General features: G+C 39.2%; 1 protein-coding gene across 1 annotated transcript in view; it reads left to right on the top strand.

Moving 5' to 3' along the window:
• pdlim2 (PDZ and LIM domain 2 (mystique)) overlaps positions 1 to 17,784 on the top strand; it is a 46,016-nt gene extending 28,232 nt beyond the window's left edge. The window contains exons 7-10 of the mRNA XM_047382568.1: positions 11,011 to 11,129; positions 15,367 to 15,515; positions 15,709 to 15,820; positions 16,708 to 17,784. Coding sequence (XP_047238524.1) covers positions 11,011 to 11,129; positions 15,367 to 15,515; positions 15,709 to 15,820; positions 16,708 to 16,900 — 573 coding nt within the window. The 3' untranslated portion in view covers positions 16,901 to 17,784. The remainder of the gene's footprint in view (positions 1 to 11,010; positions 11,130 to 15,366; positions 15,516 to 15,708; positions 15,821 to 16,707) is intronic.
• Positions 17,785 to 18,139: the final 355 nt, after the last annotated feature.

The following is an 18,139-nucleotide window of genomic DNA, read 5'->3' as shown; positions in this document are numbered from 1 at the left end:
TCATTCTTAACCTCTGAAGTCAAAATGGGTTTACACTGTATTTAAACAATCTTTCCTTATCTATGGTGATTTGACAGCCAACTATTTACTCGGCTGGGAGATTTGAGGTCAGTTGCTAACTTAAACAACAGAGCTGTTTGTCATAGTCTGTGCTAAAATGCACTTTAAAATGTTGCAACAAATGATTTGTGGGGATGATTATTTTGATAAACATTTTTGATGTTTTTATATCTCCTTAAAGTTTGTTGAAGTGGAGGTGATTATTTGAAATAACATTTAAGCTAAATATTTATTCTGATATTCAAATCTTTTTATTTGACACTTTCATTTGTTCAATTACATACAAGCTGAACTACTCATCTTTCAAGAAGTGATTTATTGTATGTAGCACACTGTTACAAGAATGGATTTCACCAAGATTGATCTAACCAAAACATTGTGGTGCATTTTGGGAACTGTAGGAATTTTCCATGCAGTATTCTGACTTTAAGTGCTTGAGCATTGGTTTGTGTATTGGCTGAAAAGGTATTTGCTTAAAGCTGGTATGTTATGTCTTCTTTTTAAGATCACTTATGCAAATTGCGGTTTGATTTACAATCAGGCTTCGAATGGTGCCTTCTCCAACTATGGCCCTTGTAACCCACTGTGAAATATTAGAGTTGTGGATTTTACCATTTAAAAACCACAGGAAAAGTCACAGTGGAGTTCCAGCTTGATGTGGCTTTCTGCAAATCATGAAGGAGCGAACTGGAAGTCAGCCATCTAAAGAGAATATTAAGAGCTATTTTGTGAAATAAGGGTTCATCAGCAAACTCTTTAAAAGGAACATACTGCTTTTGGAACAAGCTAGAATGTTTTTGGTATCAATGGAGCATCCTCTTTTCTTTCTGTTAGACTTTTTGCATCTTTAGCTTTTCTTGCATAGGAATCCTTATGGACCTGTGTCCTTAAGTATAGGGATGTCAAAGAAATGTTTGTTGTACATCGTTATATATTGGTGAGATTCTTTTGGTTTTGCCTGACTCCGTCATCTGATTGACCACTACCTTGTTTTTAAAGTGCTGGTGAGCCTCCTTCTCCAGCTCTGTATGAGTAGATTTCTTTCACAGGGCTTGTTGGGGGAAATGGCCAGGAAGAGGCCAGCTATGGCTTCATTGAGCATTATGCTGCTCAGGCTGGCAGCAACGCTGCAGCCCAATGAGTGTGGAGTCCATGACAAGGGCCTCTGTCCTGACTGAAAGGTGCACAGCCCTGCTGTATCAGGTGATCAGGCACACTGAAAAAGCCCCTAAAAGGTTTTTCCACCCCTCATTTGGCTTCCTGAGCTGAGAGAGTGGGATGTGCAACAGGATCCCCTGTTTTCCATGGTGTTGGGTAGCTTGAGAAAAAGCCCTTTGACAATAGTGGCTGTGATGGAAGATGTTGTGGAAACCTGGTGCTGCTTTTCGCTCATGTCACAAAGCTTGTTGTGTGATGTGAGCTGGAACAGCGAAGGGGGGCGGGGGTTGGAAGGGGTCGAGGTGGAGCATAGTGGACACCAGGGAATGCCTCCTGACATTCCCAAGCTGTTCTTAATGTGAAATGTAAAATGTTCCACATTTTGATTTTAGCCTGCCTGCAGCATCACACAGAGAAAATGCATAATGATGTGGGGGAAAAAAATACAATATAATGCTCTTATAACTAATAAACTAATAGTTTTGACAAAGCTGGTGTTTTGTCCCATCATGCCAGGATGTGATGGTCTTGTTTGTCTTTGCAGACTTTAATATCTGCTAGCTCATCACTGAGTCAAAAGGTAAATATTTCCTAGATTTCTGTAAACTGAGATTGTATCTGAAGCTGTTAGCAACAGTCATGAGTCAGAGCATTTGTTTATATCATCAAGAAGTGGCCACAGAGATCTTGATTGTACTGAACAGGGCCAAAACAAAACTACATCTCATGAGACATGAACCATAACTCGGTCATTATGTCTGAGCTCCCTGTCTGTGTTTTTAAGGATCCATTTTGAGGTTACAAAGGCTTGCCTTAGTGGCTTTCCTGATGCTGTGCTGTGACAATGGCTGCTGTATAAGTATTCCTTCCAGTGTAGCATGGCCAAATATGTCAGGGTAACACATGCTTTTAGATAATTGTAGACCAAATGTTTCCTCTCTGCTATATTCAACTGAATGCTCGAGTCATTGCTGCAAATCAGGGACTAGATGCAATCTGCTGGGTTTCCTTAGAAAACTTTGTAGACAATTTTAATTATAAACTGAACATGACTGGAGTGTTTGATAACTAGGATCAATTTTAATGTATGTACTTCACTTGGAATCTGTATGATTTGATTGAATTTACTTGTTTATGTTAAGTGCCTTAAAATGATGTGTTGAGAACTGTGAACTAAATAAACTGAACTGAATTCAATTGAAGTGTATCAGCAAGCACTTCGTCCAAAACGGAAGGATCAGCTGCCCGCCTTTTATCCACTCTCCCATACATGTACAGCGCAGAGCAGCAGGCATACCAGCATAAAGCTTTGTGTTGGTCCATTTTCAGGGTTGGGGTGGTGCAAAGCTGTGGTCATTGAAACAGAAAGATTCAGAAATAGAAATAAGATTTTTTTGATGAGGCCAAACAAAACCTTCTCTGCTATAAACTGGTGCTGGTAGAAAATGTTTACTCTTACCTTTAAGAAACCTGAGATAAATGCACATTATAGTGATTTCTCAATTATCAAAGGCATGTCTTCTACTTGACGATTATTGCTTTGAATGATGACTATTTCAGGTCTGCTATGCCTGCTCTTCCTGTTTGGTTTGGCATGTTGGTGCAGGGTTAAGCCATGCCAGTGTCCAGGGAATGCTACTGGCTGTGGTTTTAGTGTATGGATGTTTTCTTCTGCTCTGCACAGTGAGCCCTGTGACTGGCCAGTGTTAGGCCTTTTCACGTGGACTGCAAACCATTAAGCTTGTGTCTTTAATGGCCACTCCATGGGCAGCATGCCTCTCCTCATCCCCACTGACTGATGAGCCTGTCTGTTTTTCTTTCCCCTGGAGTGAAAGAGCAAAGTGGAGCCCTTTTTTGATTCCCTGAGCTTTCCAGCCCTTTGGGTGTGCTTATGACGAAAGCTGGCCCTCTTCATGTTATGTAGAGATGTTTGTGGGAAGCAGAGGAATCTTTTTGGTAGTTGGTGCTATTTACAGATGTGGCTAAGGGGGTTTCATCATTCTAGAAGCTGTTCTTGAGGTAACAGCAGTAACAACAAATCCTCAATGTTTTCATGCCAGTAAAAACAGATTTTGTAGCTTTAAGTCCTGTAGTTTTACGCTAATGAACACCTGTGTTCTAGAATAGTGGTTTACATTTGTTGGTCATATATGGTTGTTAAGAAAACATTTTCAGATTAAAGTGAAATAATTCTGCTACAGAGACATTTGAGGTACCCACGAGTGAAAATTCCCATTAAAAATATAAGCTTTTATAAGGAGTACATGAAACTTGACTAATTTTTGCAAATTCCTGTACAAAACACACAAAAAAAGGGTCATACCTAAAACCTATGCCTGATGTGAGAGCATAGACCCTTTTTATTGTGACGAAGCAACTAAAGCCAACTTAATGCATATAATTCTTACATAAACTGTCTTATGGGCGGCCGTATAAATTGATAAAAAGTACACAGTTTGTTGGCTATAAGCGACCAATTAGCTATTTGTAGACATCCAATAAAGTTTTAAGAGCAAGAAGAAAATGAGAAGAAGGTAAACTGACATGGCCGATAATTTGTCATCACTTTTTGCCTTTCCCCTTGAACTATTCCAAATTACCTAAAAATAAACAAGTATTGGTCATGTTTAGAATCTTTCTAAAAAGCAATCCCATATGTTTTCCAAAACCATTTCCTGTCTCTTACCTTGTCCTTTTAATCAGCTGTTGCTCTGGCAAAAGATCTTGTAGTATGTCTTCAGCTTTTGTTAAAACTGTAAGATGGCTAAAATTTAGATAGTTCATTTTGAGACTTGGAGAAAGTTTGTGATCTCAGGCTTCTCCTGTTTAGAAGGCATAATAAGAGGACTACATACGTTGTTGGTCAAAAGCTTTGGACTAATCACTCATTTGTTGTAGTTTTAATTCTTTTTTAGTTTACTTTGTTTTGCTATGTTGTAGATGGTGGAAAGTTACTGTGTTTAATATTGTTTCCTTAAGGATTTCATGCATTCCTGTCCTCCCTGTAGCAAGTTCCACACAAAGATGTCCATTTATATCCACTGCTGCCTACAGGCTTGAATCAATTCTGTTGTAAGCATTTATTTATTGCAGAATTTTAAGCCACAGTCCCTCTCTATCTTCATGATTCTTAAATAAATGTAAGGAGGGTGGTTTGGTGACCATTTATAGTCCATAATGAACTGCAGATGTCTAATGGGCTTCATATTCTGCTCCACTAAAGCTGTTGGGGAAAATTTATTGAAGTCGGGAGAAATTGTTTCTCATGTCATCAAAAATGTGTAAATAAACCTTAGACTCATATTCATCCCTCAGGTTTTTCATGCGGGTAGAAGCTGACTCAGACCACCTACATTATTATTATTATTAGATAGATTTTGACCTGCTAATACAGATTTTAGCCAATTCCAATTTATTTTTAAATATGATAAATTAGAAAATATGACTTTCCAGCCATAAATGGTCCTTATTTTTATTTATACTGGCAGCAAAGGCAATGTCACACCGCAGTTGCTGTAAAACAAGGATTTACTATTATTAAAACGATTATGAAGTGATTGCAGGGCTGAGATCTTAAACCAAGATTTTGGAGCTTGAAGTAAAATGGGGAGCGATGTGGAGACATGCAAGCTGCACAGTCAATGCTCAGTGTTGCTTTTAAAAGAGTGATGTTAACACCATCATTATTGGCTCACTAATGGCTGATTAGTGTGATCTGATCGGACCTGGGCTTTGAAAAAAGCAGCTATTTTAATGAGCCACATTTTGTTATTATGAGGCAAAATTGTAGGCAATTTTCTTCTCTCTTCTTCCTCCTCATAGCTAAATATGATGAGACTCCTGACAGTGTTGCAGATGTGTTTTACATGTCTGTAAGTATGTGTATGCACATTACACGTGTGCACGCTGAGATTTTCAAAACCAGCATGTTTCATGACAGTGGACAGAAGTTTGATTGAATAAAAGAGATCAACTTTCCTGTTCTCTTTCGTTTATGACAGCCTAAACGGACTGCAAACGTATCGCAACGAAAACCACTTCACTGATATTATAAATGGCGTCCACAACAAAGACTTTATAGCACAACATGTTAGCAATTGGTATGGTGCATTCATTAATTGTTAGTCACTGGTCAGACAAGCCAAAATGACAATTTGTGTGAGTGATTCCACTCACCAGTGAATGCCTCCGTTGTTGTCTTCAGAGTATCAGATTTTTGTTCTCAGATCTGTGCATTCATAGAGGTTTACTGTTGAATTACAACTTTAATATGTAAAATTTTATTTAATATCTACAATTACTTTTTCTTAGACTGACTTGTGCACAAGGAGGATTACTGCATGCTCAGTCATCCTGTTGCCATATTCCCTCCACTGTTCATGTGCTCGCAGAGCTTGCCCATGTGGTTTATATCTGCAGCGGTCAGATGGTGCGTCTATTACGAATGAATTGGGTGAGATGGATATCTGTTAACCCTTTTAGCTCAAAGATCTGCCACACTTTATTCCTTGTTATTGAATAGTGAATTATGTAAGCTACTGCCTAGAATTCATATGTGGAATACTTTAGAGGATTGAAAGGACTGTTGTATAGGAAATAAAACAATAGTTCATGAGCTAGAATGATAGAATTCTTTAAGCTGTTTTTTCTTTGTGTTTGACTCAGTGCTTGAAGCAGCTTTTCTCTGAGTGGTCTTTGCTATCTGCCTAATCTGACTCAGTAGAAGTTCATTGTTAGTGTAAGTCTGCTACTGGGACTTTATGCTATACAGTGTCGTCGTCCTCTTGCTATATTGGCACCTTGTAGCCAGGAAATGCTAATGTTCATGGTTTATGTAATGCGATAAAGAAGGCATTCATAGCTAAAAAAAGGTTTACATAGGCTTTGTTCTTGACATTTTTAAAGTAATTGCAACTAATAGCCCTTTTACCAATTCTGTAGCTGAAGTTATGATGAGTGCAGCTGATGATCTGGCATACACAACATGAGCTGCATAGATGGGTCTAATAGTGTGTTGGTATGTACAGAAGAACTCATTGTTATAGTAGCTGCTTTCTATTTTCAATCGACACTATAGCTGCAGCATTAGGATGTTGTACAGGGAAAAATTAGTGGTAATGAAGAACAGATTTTTCATTTTCAGCCATTTGTTATGTTTTACTTATAACCAGGTTGGGAAACAGCAATGATGCATTGATCAGGTGTAATTTTAAGGTGCAGTCCACCAGTGACATTCGAGTAAGAAAAGGTTACTTTGACTATTAATCTTCACTAAGGACCCTTTACCAAATGAAGACTGATGCTAGACAGCATACACTGCTCTGATTATTACAGAGCACAGAACACCATTGTAATGGTAGACCCATGCATGTGGCGAATACAGAATCAGCAGTTATAGCACCCTGTCACAGCAGCTCCACACTAACTAAAATACAAGCAGATCTAGGCATCCCTCCTATGTACTGCAGCCAATGCCCTGTAATTGAAGCTGCAGGGTGGTAATGATGATGCAAAGTGGTTTGCTTGGAGCCAGACTGAAGTCTCATCTGCTGGCACTGTCCCCTGTGTCTCCCCTTGGTCTCAGACAGCCACCCTTTTACTGCAGTTTAACATTTCCTCTGTGCTTGGCTCTTGTATTTCATACATAGACAACGTTTGAGTGGTGAGCAACGCATAAACTGGTATCCTTATTGACTTGGAGGACTAAAACACTCCTAGATCCCAGCTTGAAATAGTTTTCTAAAAGAAACTATTGTTCAGTTTCTTCAAACATTTTCCCTTTCCATGGATGAGTGGATTAAATTAAATAAAAGGATTATTCAAATAAACATTAGACAAGGGGAACATCTTTACTGCAGCTGTTTCTACAGCACCAAGACACGATTTAAAAACAAATGTGGCTAAAAGTTTTTTTTCTTTAGCCAGGCTCCACATACAAGGATAAAGAATTGTCAGTTTATGGATACTTTGTGCAAAAAACATAAAGAAATGTGTTGTCACATATTAAGATTTGTTTTTATTCAGAGTGAGCTGGAAAATTTCACGATTTCACCTTTCCCTAAAATAACCATCTACCTTTAACTCCCATGAAATACAAAAAATGGAAATAAATGATGAAACCTCTCATTTTAGTAATACTGTTTGTAATAGACCTGATCACATTATAAAGCACACCCATGTTTTTATTACATGTGCTCTCATTCCTCTGCAGCTAAATGCTCATGGCTTGTAAAGTGAAAAGCTGTATGTGGTATTGGATGAGCAACTTGAAGCCACGGCAACATACCGGAGTCTTGCCCTAATGATCTTGGGTTTGTTGACTATGAACTTTTGATTACAGTTCTGTACAGCTTTAATCAAAGCTTCCTCCTCTTGGCAGCCACAGGAACCGCTGAAAACTGGCTGATATTCTTCAGCGTTCTCTCCCATCTATGGCCATGTTGCTATCCAAGACAAACAAAAACAGGCTTCCCTCCTTTAGCCGGTACCCTTCCCCACGTTTGTGGGTAAACAAAACATGGGTACAGTGTTGGCACTGCCAGAGTTGCAGTTTCCAAGCATTGTGGTTCTTAAATCAACCATGAGTAATAGATTGGACCCTTCAGTTTAAAGGTGTGCTGTGTTATAGTTATTGGACTGATTTTTTTTTTTTTTTTTTTGCTGGATTCTGCAGAATAGATAATTATGGTAGATACCTGCTTTGGTTGTACATACTTTTGTTTTTATCCAAAGTAAATGGCCAAAGGTTCATTTTCTTTTCGATAACTGTACAATTATACTAAAAGCAAACATTAAGTTTAAAAATCCAAAGAATACAGCTCAGATGGTGAGATTAGATGGAAAATCAGACAAAGGGAACATTCCAGTTGCAAGGGGTACCACCAAAATTATTCATACCCCTGGCAGATTTGGATTTAAAATTTCCTTTCAATTTCTTTTCAGCTCAAAAATGAGGAACAAAATAGAACTTAAAGAGGTGTTTAAAGTTTCTCATTTGATTTATTTTTTTCTAATGTTCACCTCAGTGATGTGCCACACCAGTACAGCAGTCATACAGATGACATACGAATCCATTCTTATATTCATTAAACTCTCTACAAAGTGTTTATTGTTCTAAATATTTACTGATTCAGTTGCTGCAATGGACATTTTTTTCTTATGTTTTACTAACGTACCTTGGATCAAGTGTCATGTTCAATGATGGGTGAGTAACAGGTTAAAGTGAGACCATCGTCAAGCTGTCTGCTTATCAGTCTTGTAGTCATGGAGGATGATGTTTGTTTTTTGGTGGATTTGTTTTGCATTTCCTGTTTAGATATATAGTTGGTACCTGAAAATCAAATTTTACCGTTCTTTGTTCTGTGAGTTTATTTTCTAAACAAATTCTGTCCAGTCAGTTTAAAGCCAAGGGTCCACCACAGCTGCACCTTACACTGACTAGCCACTTTATTAGGTACACCTTGCGAATACTGGGTTGGACATCTATTTTGCCCTCAGAAGTGCCTTAATTCTTAATAGATTCAACCAGTAGTTGGAAACATTCTTCAGAGATTTTGATCCATGTTGACATGATGGCATCAGGTAGTTGTTGCAGATTTGTCTGCTGCACATCCGTGATTCAAATCTCCCGTTTCACCACATCCCGATGATGCTCTAGATTTGTTGACTGTGGATTCACCGGAGTAAAGTGAACCTGTTAACTCATTTTCAAGCAACCAATGTTTCATGATTCTACCTTTGTGACATGTTGCATTATCCTGTTGGAAGTAGCCATCAGGTACACAAGCTTGGTAAGCCTGTGCAATTTGTATCCTGACTTTGTGATTGGGACCTGGTGTGGTCTTCTGCTGCTGTAGCCCTTCAGCTTCAAGGTTCAACATTTTGTGTGTTCAGATATCATATTCGGCATACCTTGGTTGTTACGAATGATAGTTTGAGCTACTGTTGCTTTTCTATCATCTCAAACCAGTCTACCCAATATCCTCTGATATAAGCATGGTGTTTTCATTCTCACAACTGCTGCTCACTAAGTATTTTTTCAGACTATACTGTGTGAACGGTGAATAGTTGTAAAGGAAAATCCTAGTAGATCAGCATGTTCTGAAACACTCAAAGTCTGTCACCATCAAACATTCCATGTTCAAAACCACTTAAACCCATTTCTTCCAAATTGTCAGGCTTAATTTGAACTTCAACAAGCCTCATTGACCACGTCTAGATACCTGGATGCATTGAGTTGGAAGCAATAGGGTGATTCACTGTTTGTGTTACCAAGTAATTGAACAGGTATATCTAACAAATTGACTGTTTTTGTTTTTTTAGTCTTTGGCTTTTTTTATTTATTCATTGCATTTCCCTCGACTTGTACAGATTTCATTTCATGCTATAGATTTTGAAGATCCACAGTCAGTTATGTAAGACGCACCTTGTTTGCATTAGCAGGGATTTATATGCACATACTGTTGGGCTTCAGTTGGTTTATCTAAAAAAAAAAAAAAAATTCAAGCATGTGTGTCCATCAGGTACATGAACTTTAGATTGCTTCACAGCAGGAGAGCAAACAGATGAGTACTTTTGTAGTCTGATGGGTCCTCCGAGTCTTGAGTCATATTACTGGGTTTAGATGGGGGGGGGGGGGGGGGGGGTTCACAGGGAGCCGTCCCAATGATCGTTTCTGGTAAATGCTTCCTAGCGTGCACCACTAATCTGCCCAGTCTGAAAATAAAAAGAAGAGGAAAATTAGACTCAATTGAGAACAGAGCTATTGTTCAAAGAGCTGCTGAATTGGAAGCGGATGCTGGCATCGGCCACACAAATCTTCCACTTCATCTGTGCCACTGTGTCTGTCGGGTTCCACCATCAGCTCTGACATAAGGCCAGGACTGCTTGAAAAGTTGGGTGGAGTCATTTTTTTCTCTTGGATGGAGTCTGTGTAACACTGATGCCAGCTGGTGACTGAACAGGGAGGAAAACTTTCTGAACCTTATTGTGTAAGATGTTTTCTTGAGTTGTTAGTTTTCAGGGACTAAGATGACTGTTTCTCAAGCAGATTCTATATTGAAGTTTAAAGACATTTTCATTTGGTAAACCTTGCCTGTTGCAGAAAATAAACATGCTTTTAGGGATTGGGAGGTGGTCAGCTTTACAGGTGGACGTGGTTAGAAACTAGACGGGTTGGAATTCCTACCAGTAAAAGTGTCTTGAATGATGTATGTGCTGTGCAGACCTTGTCCTGGACTTCAGAGTATGCATACACATGCAGTTTAGGTTATTTTCATGTGACCTATTGATACAGATATAATTTAAGATGAATAACTCAACCATTGCTCTTATTGCAGGTATAACTTTTTGATTTAGTGTCTTTTCACACAATCTGCTGATGCATGATCGGCGATGGTTCATTAGCTGATGGTGTTCATTTGGTATGTGGCGCCCTCCTCTGGTAGAAAAACATAATGCATGTAAATGAGCCTCGACATTTTCTCCTGATTTGCTGTTGAAGTAAAATGTAGTTTCATCATAGTTTTAGCAGCAGCACTGCATCTCTGACTTGCGTTTGAAAACAGTTATAGTCCATGAAGGCTCTTTTATAAAACCAACACTATAATTATTCCGGAATATCTGGACTGGCTAAAATTAGATGAGGGAATAAAGCAGGAGAGATGTCATTTTTTTTCTTGCGGCTTTCGGAGAGAAAACCCGATTTCTATGTTTTTGCAGGATATGTGTAGTCCTTTTAATCGCTGCCATTTACTTTTCCCTCTCATCACTGTCATATTTTCTTCTTCTTAGGAATTCTTTCCTTCAGACTTCAGACACCCCTCTGGGTGCAGCAGGACCCCAACCCCACCAGGACGCTACTCACCTCACAGCCCTGCCGACCGGGAGGTTCCCATTTCCCCCCGGCGTAGGTAAATACTCCTCATATTGTGTTTTATTCCCCATTTAGTGATCATCAAATGTTTAACTTTTGTTCTAATATTTTATATAAATACCAGAGAATCTCAGAATAAAAACTATATTTATTCAAACGGGCAGTTAGTCTAAAAAAATAATTTATTTCAACACCTTGTGGTATTGCAGAAGCATTATTCGTTTATCACGACTTTGCCAAAAGCATTGTAAGTTGAAATATTAATGTAATGATAATTCATAAAAATACAGAAATTGCTTTGAGACACTTTTTTGAGTCATTTCCTGGCATTAGGGAGATGACTTGGAGGTGGAGGAAGTGTAAGAGGTAATGATTGTGAAGGAGAAACCACTTCTATTTTGACTATAGGGAAGTGCTCACAGGTTGCTCGCCCCCTTTGAACATTTTGACCTGGGTCTATCACACAACACAACAGCCATAAATCGTCCGCACTGCATGTCTGGAACACAGCGTTGGGAACAACTTGGTTTGCCATTACTCAGTGACACAAAAAGTGTCACCACTTTGTGGCATCTGATTCTCCCACAAGCCCAGCTTTTGCACCCTCATCGTGAGCTGAAAGTGGCTGTTTTGGTGCATTATGGGATATGTTGTGTTATCCATGTAAGCGCTAAATTACCTACTGGCAGGCCATTAAAGATAGACATAGGAAATTATCTTTCGGACCAAAACAATCTTGCCTCAAGCCTGACATGTCGGGACAACACCTTTGTTTGGCTGCACAGACATTTTGCACACATCTTTTATAGCTCTAGATATAAAACACCTCGTCAGCCTTTGGGGACTGGTAGAGTTTCACTCTACAGATCAGCAGAGTTTCGGTGTCGCACCCTTGGAGTTGATGGAGCTGCAATTCGACTAATTCATCCAGTGTGCAGATGCTGCCTTCTGAACTTTGGAATGTTTTTTGTCCCAGCAGAAGTGAAAATGTTTCTTTTGCTTCCTTTTGTAATCTTTTCGTTCCACACATCATGCTGGGGAAACTGGTGCCTGTGTTTCGACAGCACAGGACAGTTGACTTTGGCCCTAGTTCCCAGCTGTTTAACTCAGGGTAGCCATATGTCACGTCAGCAGCTAGAAGACCTTTCCAAGAATCCTTTATTCCCCCAAAAAAGACCAATTACTTCTCCCCCTGTCTGTAGCCCCCCAGCCAGCACAATAAGCCTCTGCCTGCTTCTCTGCAGCCAGTTAAAGAAGCAGTAACGCCCCCTTCATGCTGCGTGGCCAATGAATTTCAGCCCGGGGCACACCTTTCACTCACAATCTTGTTTTTCTGTCTGGCCTGGTTTAGAGAGAGGTCTCTGCTAATATTATAGTTTCTGTTTTCTTCCATGTTCTGAGTTGTTTCACAGACACGGAAATTAAAGGACTTTTTGTGGAGTTGTTCTTTCTCTGTGAGGTGAGTGAGTCATTGAGTTGTCATTTAGATTTTACTTCAGAACAAAGATTTTGATATTTTCTTTTCTTTTCTTTTTTGTACACCAGCAGGAAATCAGGTCCAGAAATGTGGTTTGAAATTTAGCTGTTTGATGTCTGATGTGTTTTGGCCACATGAATGTTGAGTCCCTACTTTAACCAGATGGTTATCGGTGCTTCTCTGGGAAAGTGTCTGTATGCAGCCAGCTGCAGCTTTTTGTCAGATGTAGATGCTGGATTCAACTTCTTAAAGATGTGATGATGTTTAACTCATCTCTGAGTGTTTAGGAATCATCCATGTGTTCTGATATTTAAAATCTTCACATTATTACCTCCTGCCAGTGTATCAGACTGCTTGCTAAGGTGCGTTTTTGTTGTCTGTTCCTGTTTTTTCAGCTGTTATGTGACTACATGTTAGAATAATGTGAGAGAAAAAGGGGGAAATGGGTAGCTTTGGGTGGATCTGCGCATGTGGAAAACGGAGGTTTTGCTTCAGAGGTCTGTTTTCAATCTGGACCTCTGCTCATTGATGCAGAGGAAAGGCCTGTAGCAGGTTTGTTTTGGGTTTTGTTGAAATCATGTTATACAGTTTTGCTGTCTAAAGCTGAAATAAAGATCAGACAAACAAGCATACAAAACACATCTACAGAGTTTAAAGGAGAGCTTAGAAAACCTAAATGACTGTTTGGTTTTGGCCAGTTTTGTCACCCAGTCTCATTCAAACTAGTTTTAAAGCCTGAGTACACATTTGTAAGACAAGTAAACATTTCTCTCCATTCATCATTACAGATTACATCATTGCATGTTTGTAGATTTATTAAAACAAGAATATCAACGGTTGGAAAGTAGTATTGTCTTTCAAGTTCAGTTTATTTTATTTATATAGCGCCAATTCTCAACACATGTCGTCTCAAGGCACTTCACAACAGTCAGGTACATACATTCCAATTAATCCTAATCATTGAACAGTGCTGTCAGATTCAGTTATTTATTCAAATTGGATAAAAAGTTTTTATGTCTAAGGAAACCCAGCAGATTGCATCCAGTCAGTGACTTTCAGCATTCCCTCCTCCTGGATGAGCATGTAGAGACAGTGGACAGTCACTGGCGTTGACTTTGCAGCAATCCCTCATACTGAGCATGCATGTAGCGACAGTGGAGAGGAAAAACTCCCTTTTAACAGGAAGAAACCTCCAGCAGAACCAGAACCAGGCTCAGTGTGAGCGGCCATCTGCCACGACCGACTGGGGGTTTGAGAGAACAGAGCAGAGAAGGAAAAAGCACATGGAAGCACTGATCCAGGAGTACTTTCAATGAGAAGGAAAAGTAAATGTTAATGGATGTAGCTCCTATAGTCGTTTCATCTAGAAAGAAAGAAGATAAACTTTGAGCCAGGTTTCAAGGTTAGAGTCTGAAAAAGAGCACATAGAGTTAGTTACAGTAGAAGCTCAGTCAATTTCCATGTCTAGGAGAGAGAAAGGGTTAAACACTGAAAGACAGGGCCATGTGGATCATCGGTAGTGGGTGAGAATTAAGTTGTTGCCAGCAGAAGCTTGGACGATGCCCCTCTCCAGAAAGGTGTCACAGGTAGACACAGAGCCAGGCCAGGTGTAGCTTCTAGGAAGAGAAAACATAAAGTTAAAAGCTGAAATAACAGCAAATAATGCGAAATTGGAGAGTAGTGTGAGAATGTAGCGAAGAGGGTGAAAGTGGTCATTATGACCTCCAGTAGCCTAAGCCTATAGCAGCATAACTACAGAGATAGTTTCAATTTATTTATTTATATAGCGCTTATTTACAACAATGTTGTCTCAAGGCACCCCACAAAGGGTCTGGAATGGTGCAGGGCCTCCGGGGAGGCCAGACCAAACCACCGAGTGCCAGAGCCCGGCCACCCCAGAACGGGCCACGTGTAGGGGCACTTAGTAAAATAATAAACTGTCCATCTACAGCATACTGATGGCCATTGTTATACTAATAATGAAGGCAATACATGTCGAACAATTTAAATAATCTCTGAATAAATGTAAATCCATATTTTATGAAGTCAAAACCAATTTAGTGGGTTTGAAAAACTAGGATTAAAATTTTTTTTTAAATTGACACACGAATTTATAAACTACATGAAAAAGCTACATGTTTAAAAAAAACTTCTAAAGTTATTTAAATATTTAGTCATCAAAATCAGCCTTTAAAACATCTCTGTCCTTTATTTACCCTCTGCTGCTTCTATTACAATGACCAGCTTCTCATGACCTACAACCTCATTCATTCCTGTGCAGCTGTTTTAATGATGAGCTCATTTAACTGGTACACATTCTTCACACAGCACGTGTGTGTTAATAGCTAACCCTCTAGGTATTTTGCTGAGTGGCAACAGGTTGGACAGGCTGTCAGGTTTCGTTGACTGATTTTGAGTGACAAGATTTTAACAGCCTCAAGGCTCCAAACCGCACCTGGGCTGAGAGGGGAATACCTGCCCAACCAGTTCCCGCTAACGGCAAACACCCACATTTACCTATAGCCTTTAATGCGTGGCGCCTGTGGGAGGGACATACAGTTGTTTCATTCAATTTCTTGTAATTTTAATCATCTGCTAGGTTAAATGTAGGTTTCCTGTGGAGTACATAAGCTTTTTAAAGTAATGTTCACAATTGTTTTATAGTTGCAGCTTCCTTTTGTTACAAAGAACCAAAGGGTTCCCATTGATCATGTCATGTGTAAGGCAGGGACTGGTTTGGTCTCCTGTTTCTGGCGTATAATAACCTCTGATCTGCTGTTTTGCTTTCTCTCTGCAGTAGTTCAAGTTCAGACTTTGCCATGCAAAGGTTTGACAAGGACTCAGAGGTGTTCAAGATGATCCAGGAGAACAAAGAGTCCCGGGCAGCACCTCGTCAGTCCAACACCTTTAAAATGTTGCAAGAAGTCCTGGAGGCTGATGAGAAAGGTTAGGATCATTCAGCAGAAACAAAAGCTCAGAAACATTTCTCCTGGCTGATGCGTATGGTGGGGCTTCCACCTGATAATCCCAGCATATGCATCAGCCAGGAGAAAGTTCTTTTCTTAATTGGAATGGCAAAAACATAGATTGTTAGAACGTCTTTATTAGCAGCTCTGTTCATATCCATGTTTGTCTTCAGAGGCAGCCATGCGGTTTCCTGGGAAGCTTTCCCCCAACGCCCCAAAACAAAACACACCTGTTGGAGGAATCAGCAAACACCACACCTGTGAGAAGTGTGGCACAAGCATTGTGTAAGTCCTGTTGTAGTTTTGTGTTAACTGGGGTAATGTTTGGTGTCCATCAGAAGGTTATTTACACTCATCAGCATTAATGTAATTTTGAACTTTTAATGATTCATTTGAACTGTTAATTGTCAAGGGTGAAAGGCAAATAAACTTTAAAAACAAGAATTGGGTGCACAAGTTTAAATGTATTTTGTTTTTGGCTTTTTTTTGCAAATCCAGAAAAGGTCAAAACTATATAGGCTCAAATATAAACACACGCCCCACTGATATGTGGATAAATGTCCCTTAGCAAGATGCTAAACTGCTTTTTATGGAGCTATAAACACACTTTCTGCTGAATTCTGGTTGGTTATTTGAGTAATTTAAGTTGGTTGGTTTCCTGTGTCAAATGCAACTTTTTTGCATATTCTATAACTTTTCAGTGAAATCGTGACTATTCAATAAGTTTAATATTAGTCTGCTTTATCAGCTTTAAATTTGGGATCATTTTCTGAAAGTTTAAACCATCAAGCTGTTAATTTGAGATAGTCATTTAACTTTTGGTGTGCACCAGCACCACTGCCAGCAAAACGGACCCTCAGCATGATTCCACCACCACTGTGCCTAACAGTTGGTTCAGGTTCAAAAGCTTCATCTGGACTACTCCAAAGCACCAATTTTATGAAAATATACAGTAAATCAAATTTAGGGGCACCTACAGAAGTACCATCTGAAATTAATAATCACATGGTGCTTACAGGAAGAAATTCAATAAGTGGAAAAAGGATGAACCTTAGGATAAAACATGAGGTGGAGCAGGCTATATTTAGACAGATATCCAGTGTGTAAAATTAGAAAAGAAGGACAATATGATGCTTTTCAAATTATTGACATGTTTATCTCTCCCTCCACAGGACACAGGCAGTTCGCATCACAGACAGCTTCTTCCGTCATCCGGAGTGCTATACTTGCTCAGATTGTGGGCTTAACCTGAAGATGAGGGGTCACTTTTGGGTTGGAGATACAATGTATTGTGAGAAGCATGCCAAAGAGAGGTATCAGGGCTCAGGCAACTCCATTCAGACCACTGTATCCCACCCCCAATGAGTTGGCATCTCCACAACCCTTCCACTCTGCACGGAGTGGTGCTGGTCTGCCCGAAACACCACCTCATCTGACTCACTGATACACCTTGAAAACATTCGTTGGGGGGGACATTACATTTATTTCTGATCTTTAATCTTTAATCAATTATTGCAATTTTATAATATACACTTTCTTGACTTGTTGTTTCATGAGAACTTGGTATTTTTCCCCATTTGGTTCAGCCTTTATGGTCTCTGTAAGTCATTCTTTGCCAAAATAGTACTGAGTCGAGACTGCATAACACAAATGCTTTAAAAAAGTTCAATATAACTGACCCCTGGAGGATGAAGATCACCATCTGAATTTTCTGAAGACAAAAAAAGGACCAATAACTATCAGACTCTGCATGCTGCCTTGAAGTTGTTCGTTACACAGATGATGCTATGAGAGTGAGTGCATGCCCTTCCATGCAAATATGGGGCTTTTGCATGGCTTCATATCACATGTGTGTATGGTTGTTTGGTTGTTTGTTTGTTTGCACATGAGAAAGACATGAAAAAAGATGGCAGCCAAGTTATTGTAGAGTTGTAGAGAGTGGTAGATTCAGGCCAAAATTCCTATTTAGTTCATCTACCTTTTTGTAAAATGAATTGATAAGAATTGGTAAAGGGGGGAGAAATGCTTGTTTGGCTCTTTTGTTAATTTAGAGGGACAAGATATCCATTCAATATATAAATATTTTTGTGGTTATAATATAATATAGATCATTTAAAATGCATATTGTATGCATGGGATATTTAGTATGATAAGACGTTTTGATGCAGCACATGTCCAGTTCCAGCAGTACTGATGGACTTTAATCTTCACATTTTTTGTGGAATATAATAAAGTTGCACAACTCGAAACTTCTCCTGTAATTACTGTTTGAACATATGTTTAAGGTGTGAAAAATGTCCTGCCTCATCAATATTTTTGGAGTTATTTTGGGTAATTTCTACTTGTTTCAGATCACAGCTAGCAGCATTCATATAACTGTAACACGTAGGATTTTAACATAATGGAGATTGTTTCATTTTGCTAGTGAAGCACAGCTGTAACCGAAACTGCACTGATGGCTCTTAAAATGAGAAATCAACATGCGCTACTCACAAAAAATAGAGATATTCACCTTTTGGGTTAAATCTCATGATGAACTTGAAATGCTTTAATATCCTTTACAGGTGAACTTAATGTGACCTTCTCTAAACTTTTGAATGCACA

This window comes from Girardinichthys multiradiatus, chromosome 12 (genome assembly GCF_021462225.1).
Source record: "Girardinichthys multiradiatus isolate DD_20200921_A chromosome 12, DD_fGirMul_XY1, whole genome shotgun sequence".
In the NCBI taxonomy this organism is placed as follows: domain Eukaryota; kingdom Metazoa; phylum Chordata; class Actinopteri; order Cyprinodontiformes; family Goodeidae; genus Girardinichthys; species Girardinichthys multiradiatus.
The sequence above is the reverse complement of the archived record's forward strand: the minus strand, read 5'-3'. Positions and strand labels throughout refer to the sequence as shown.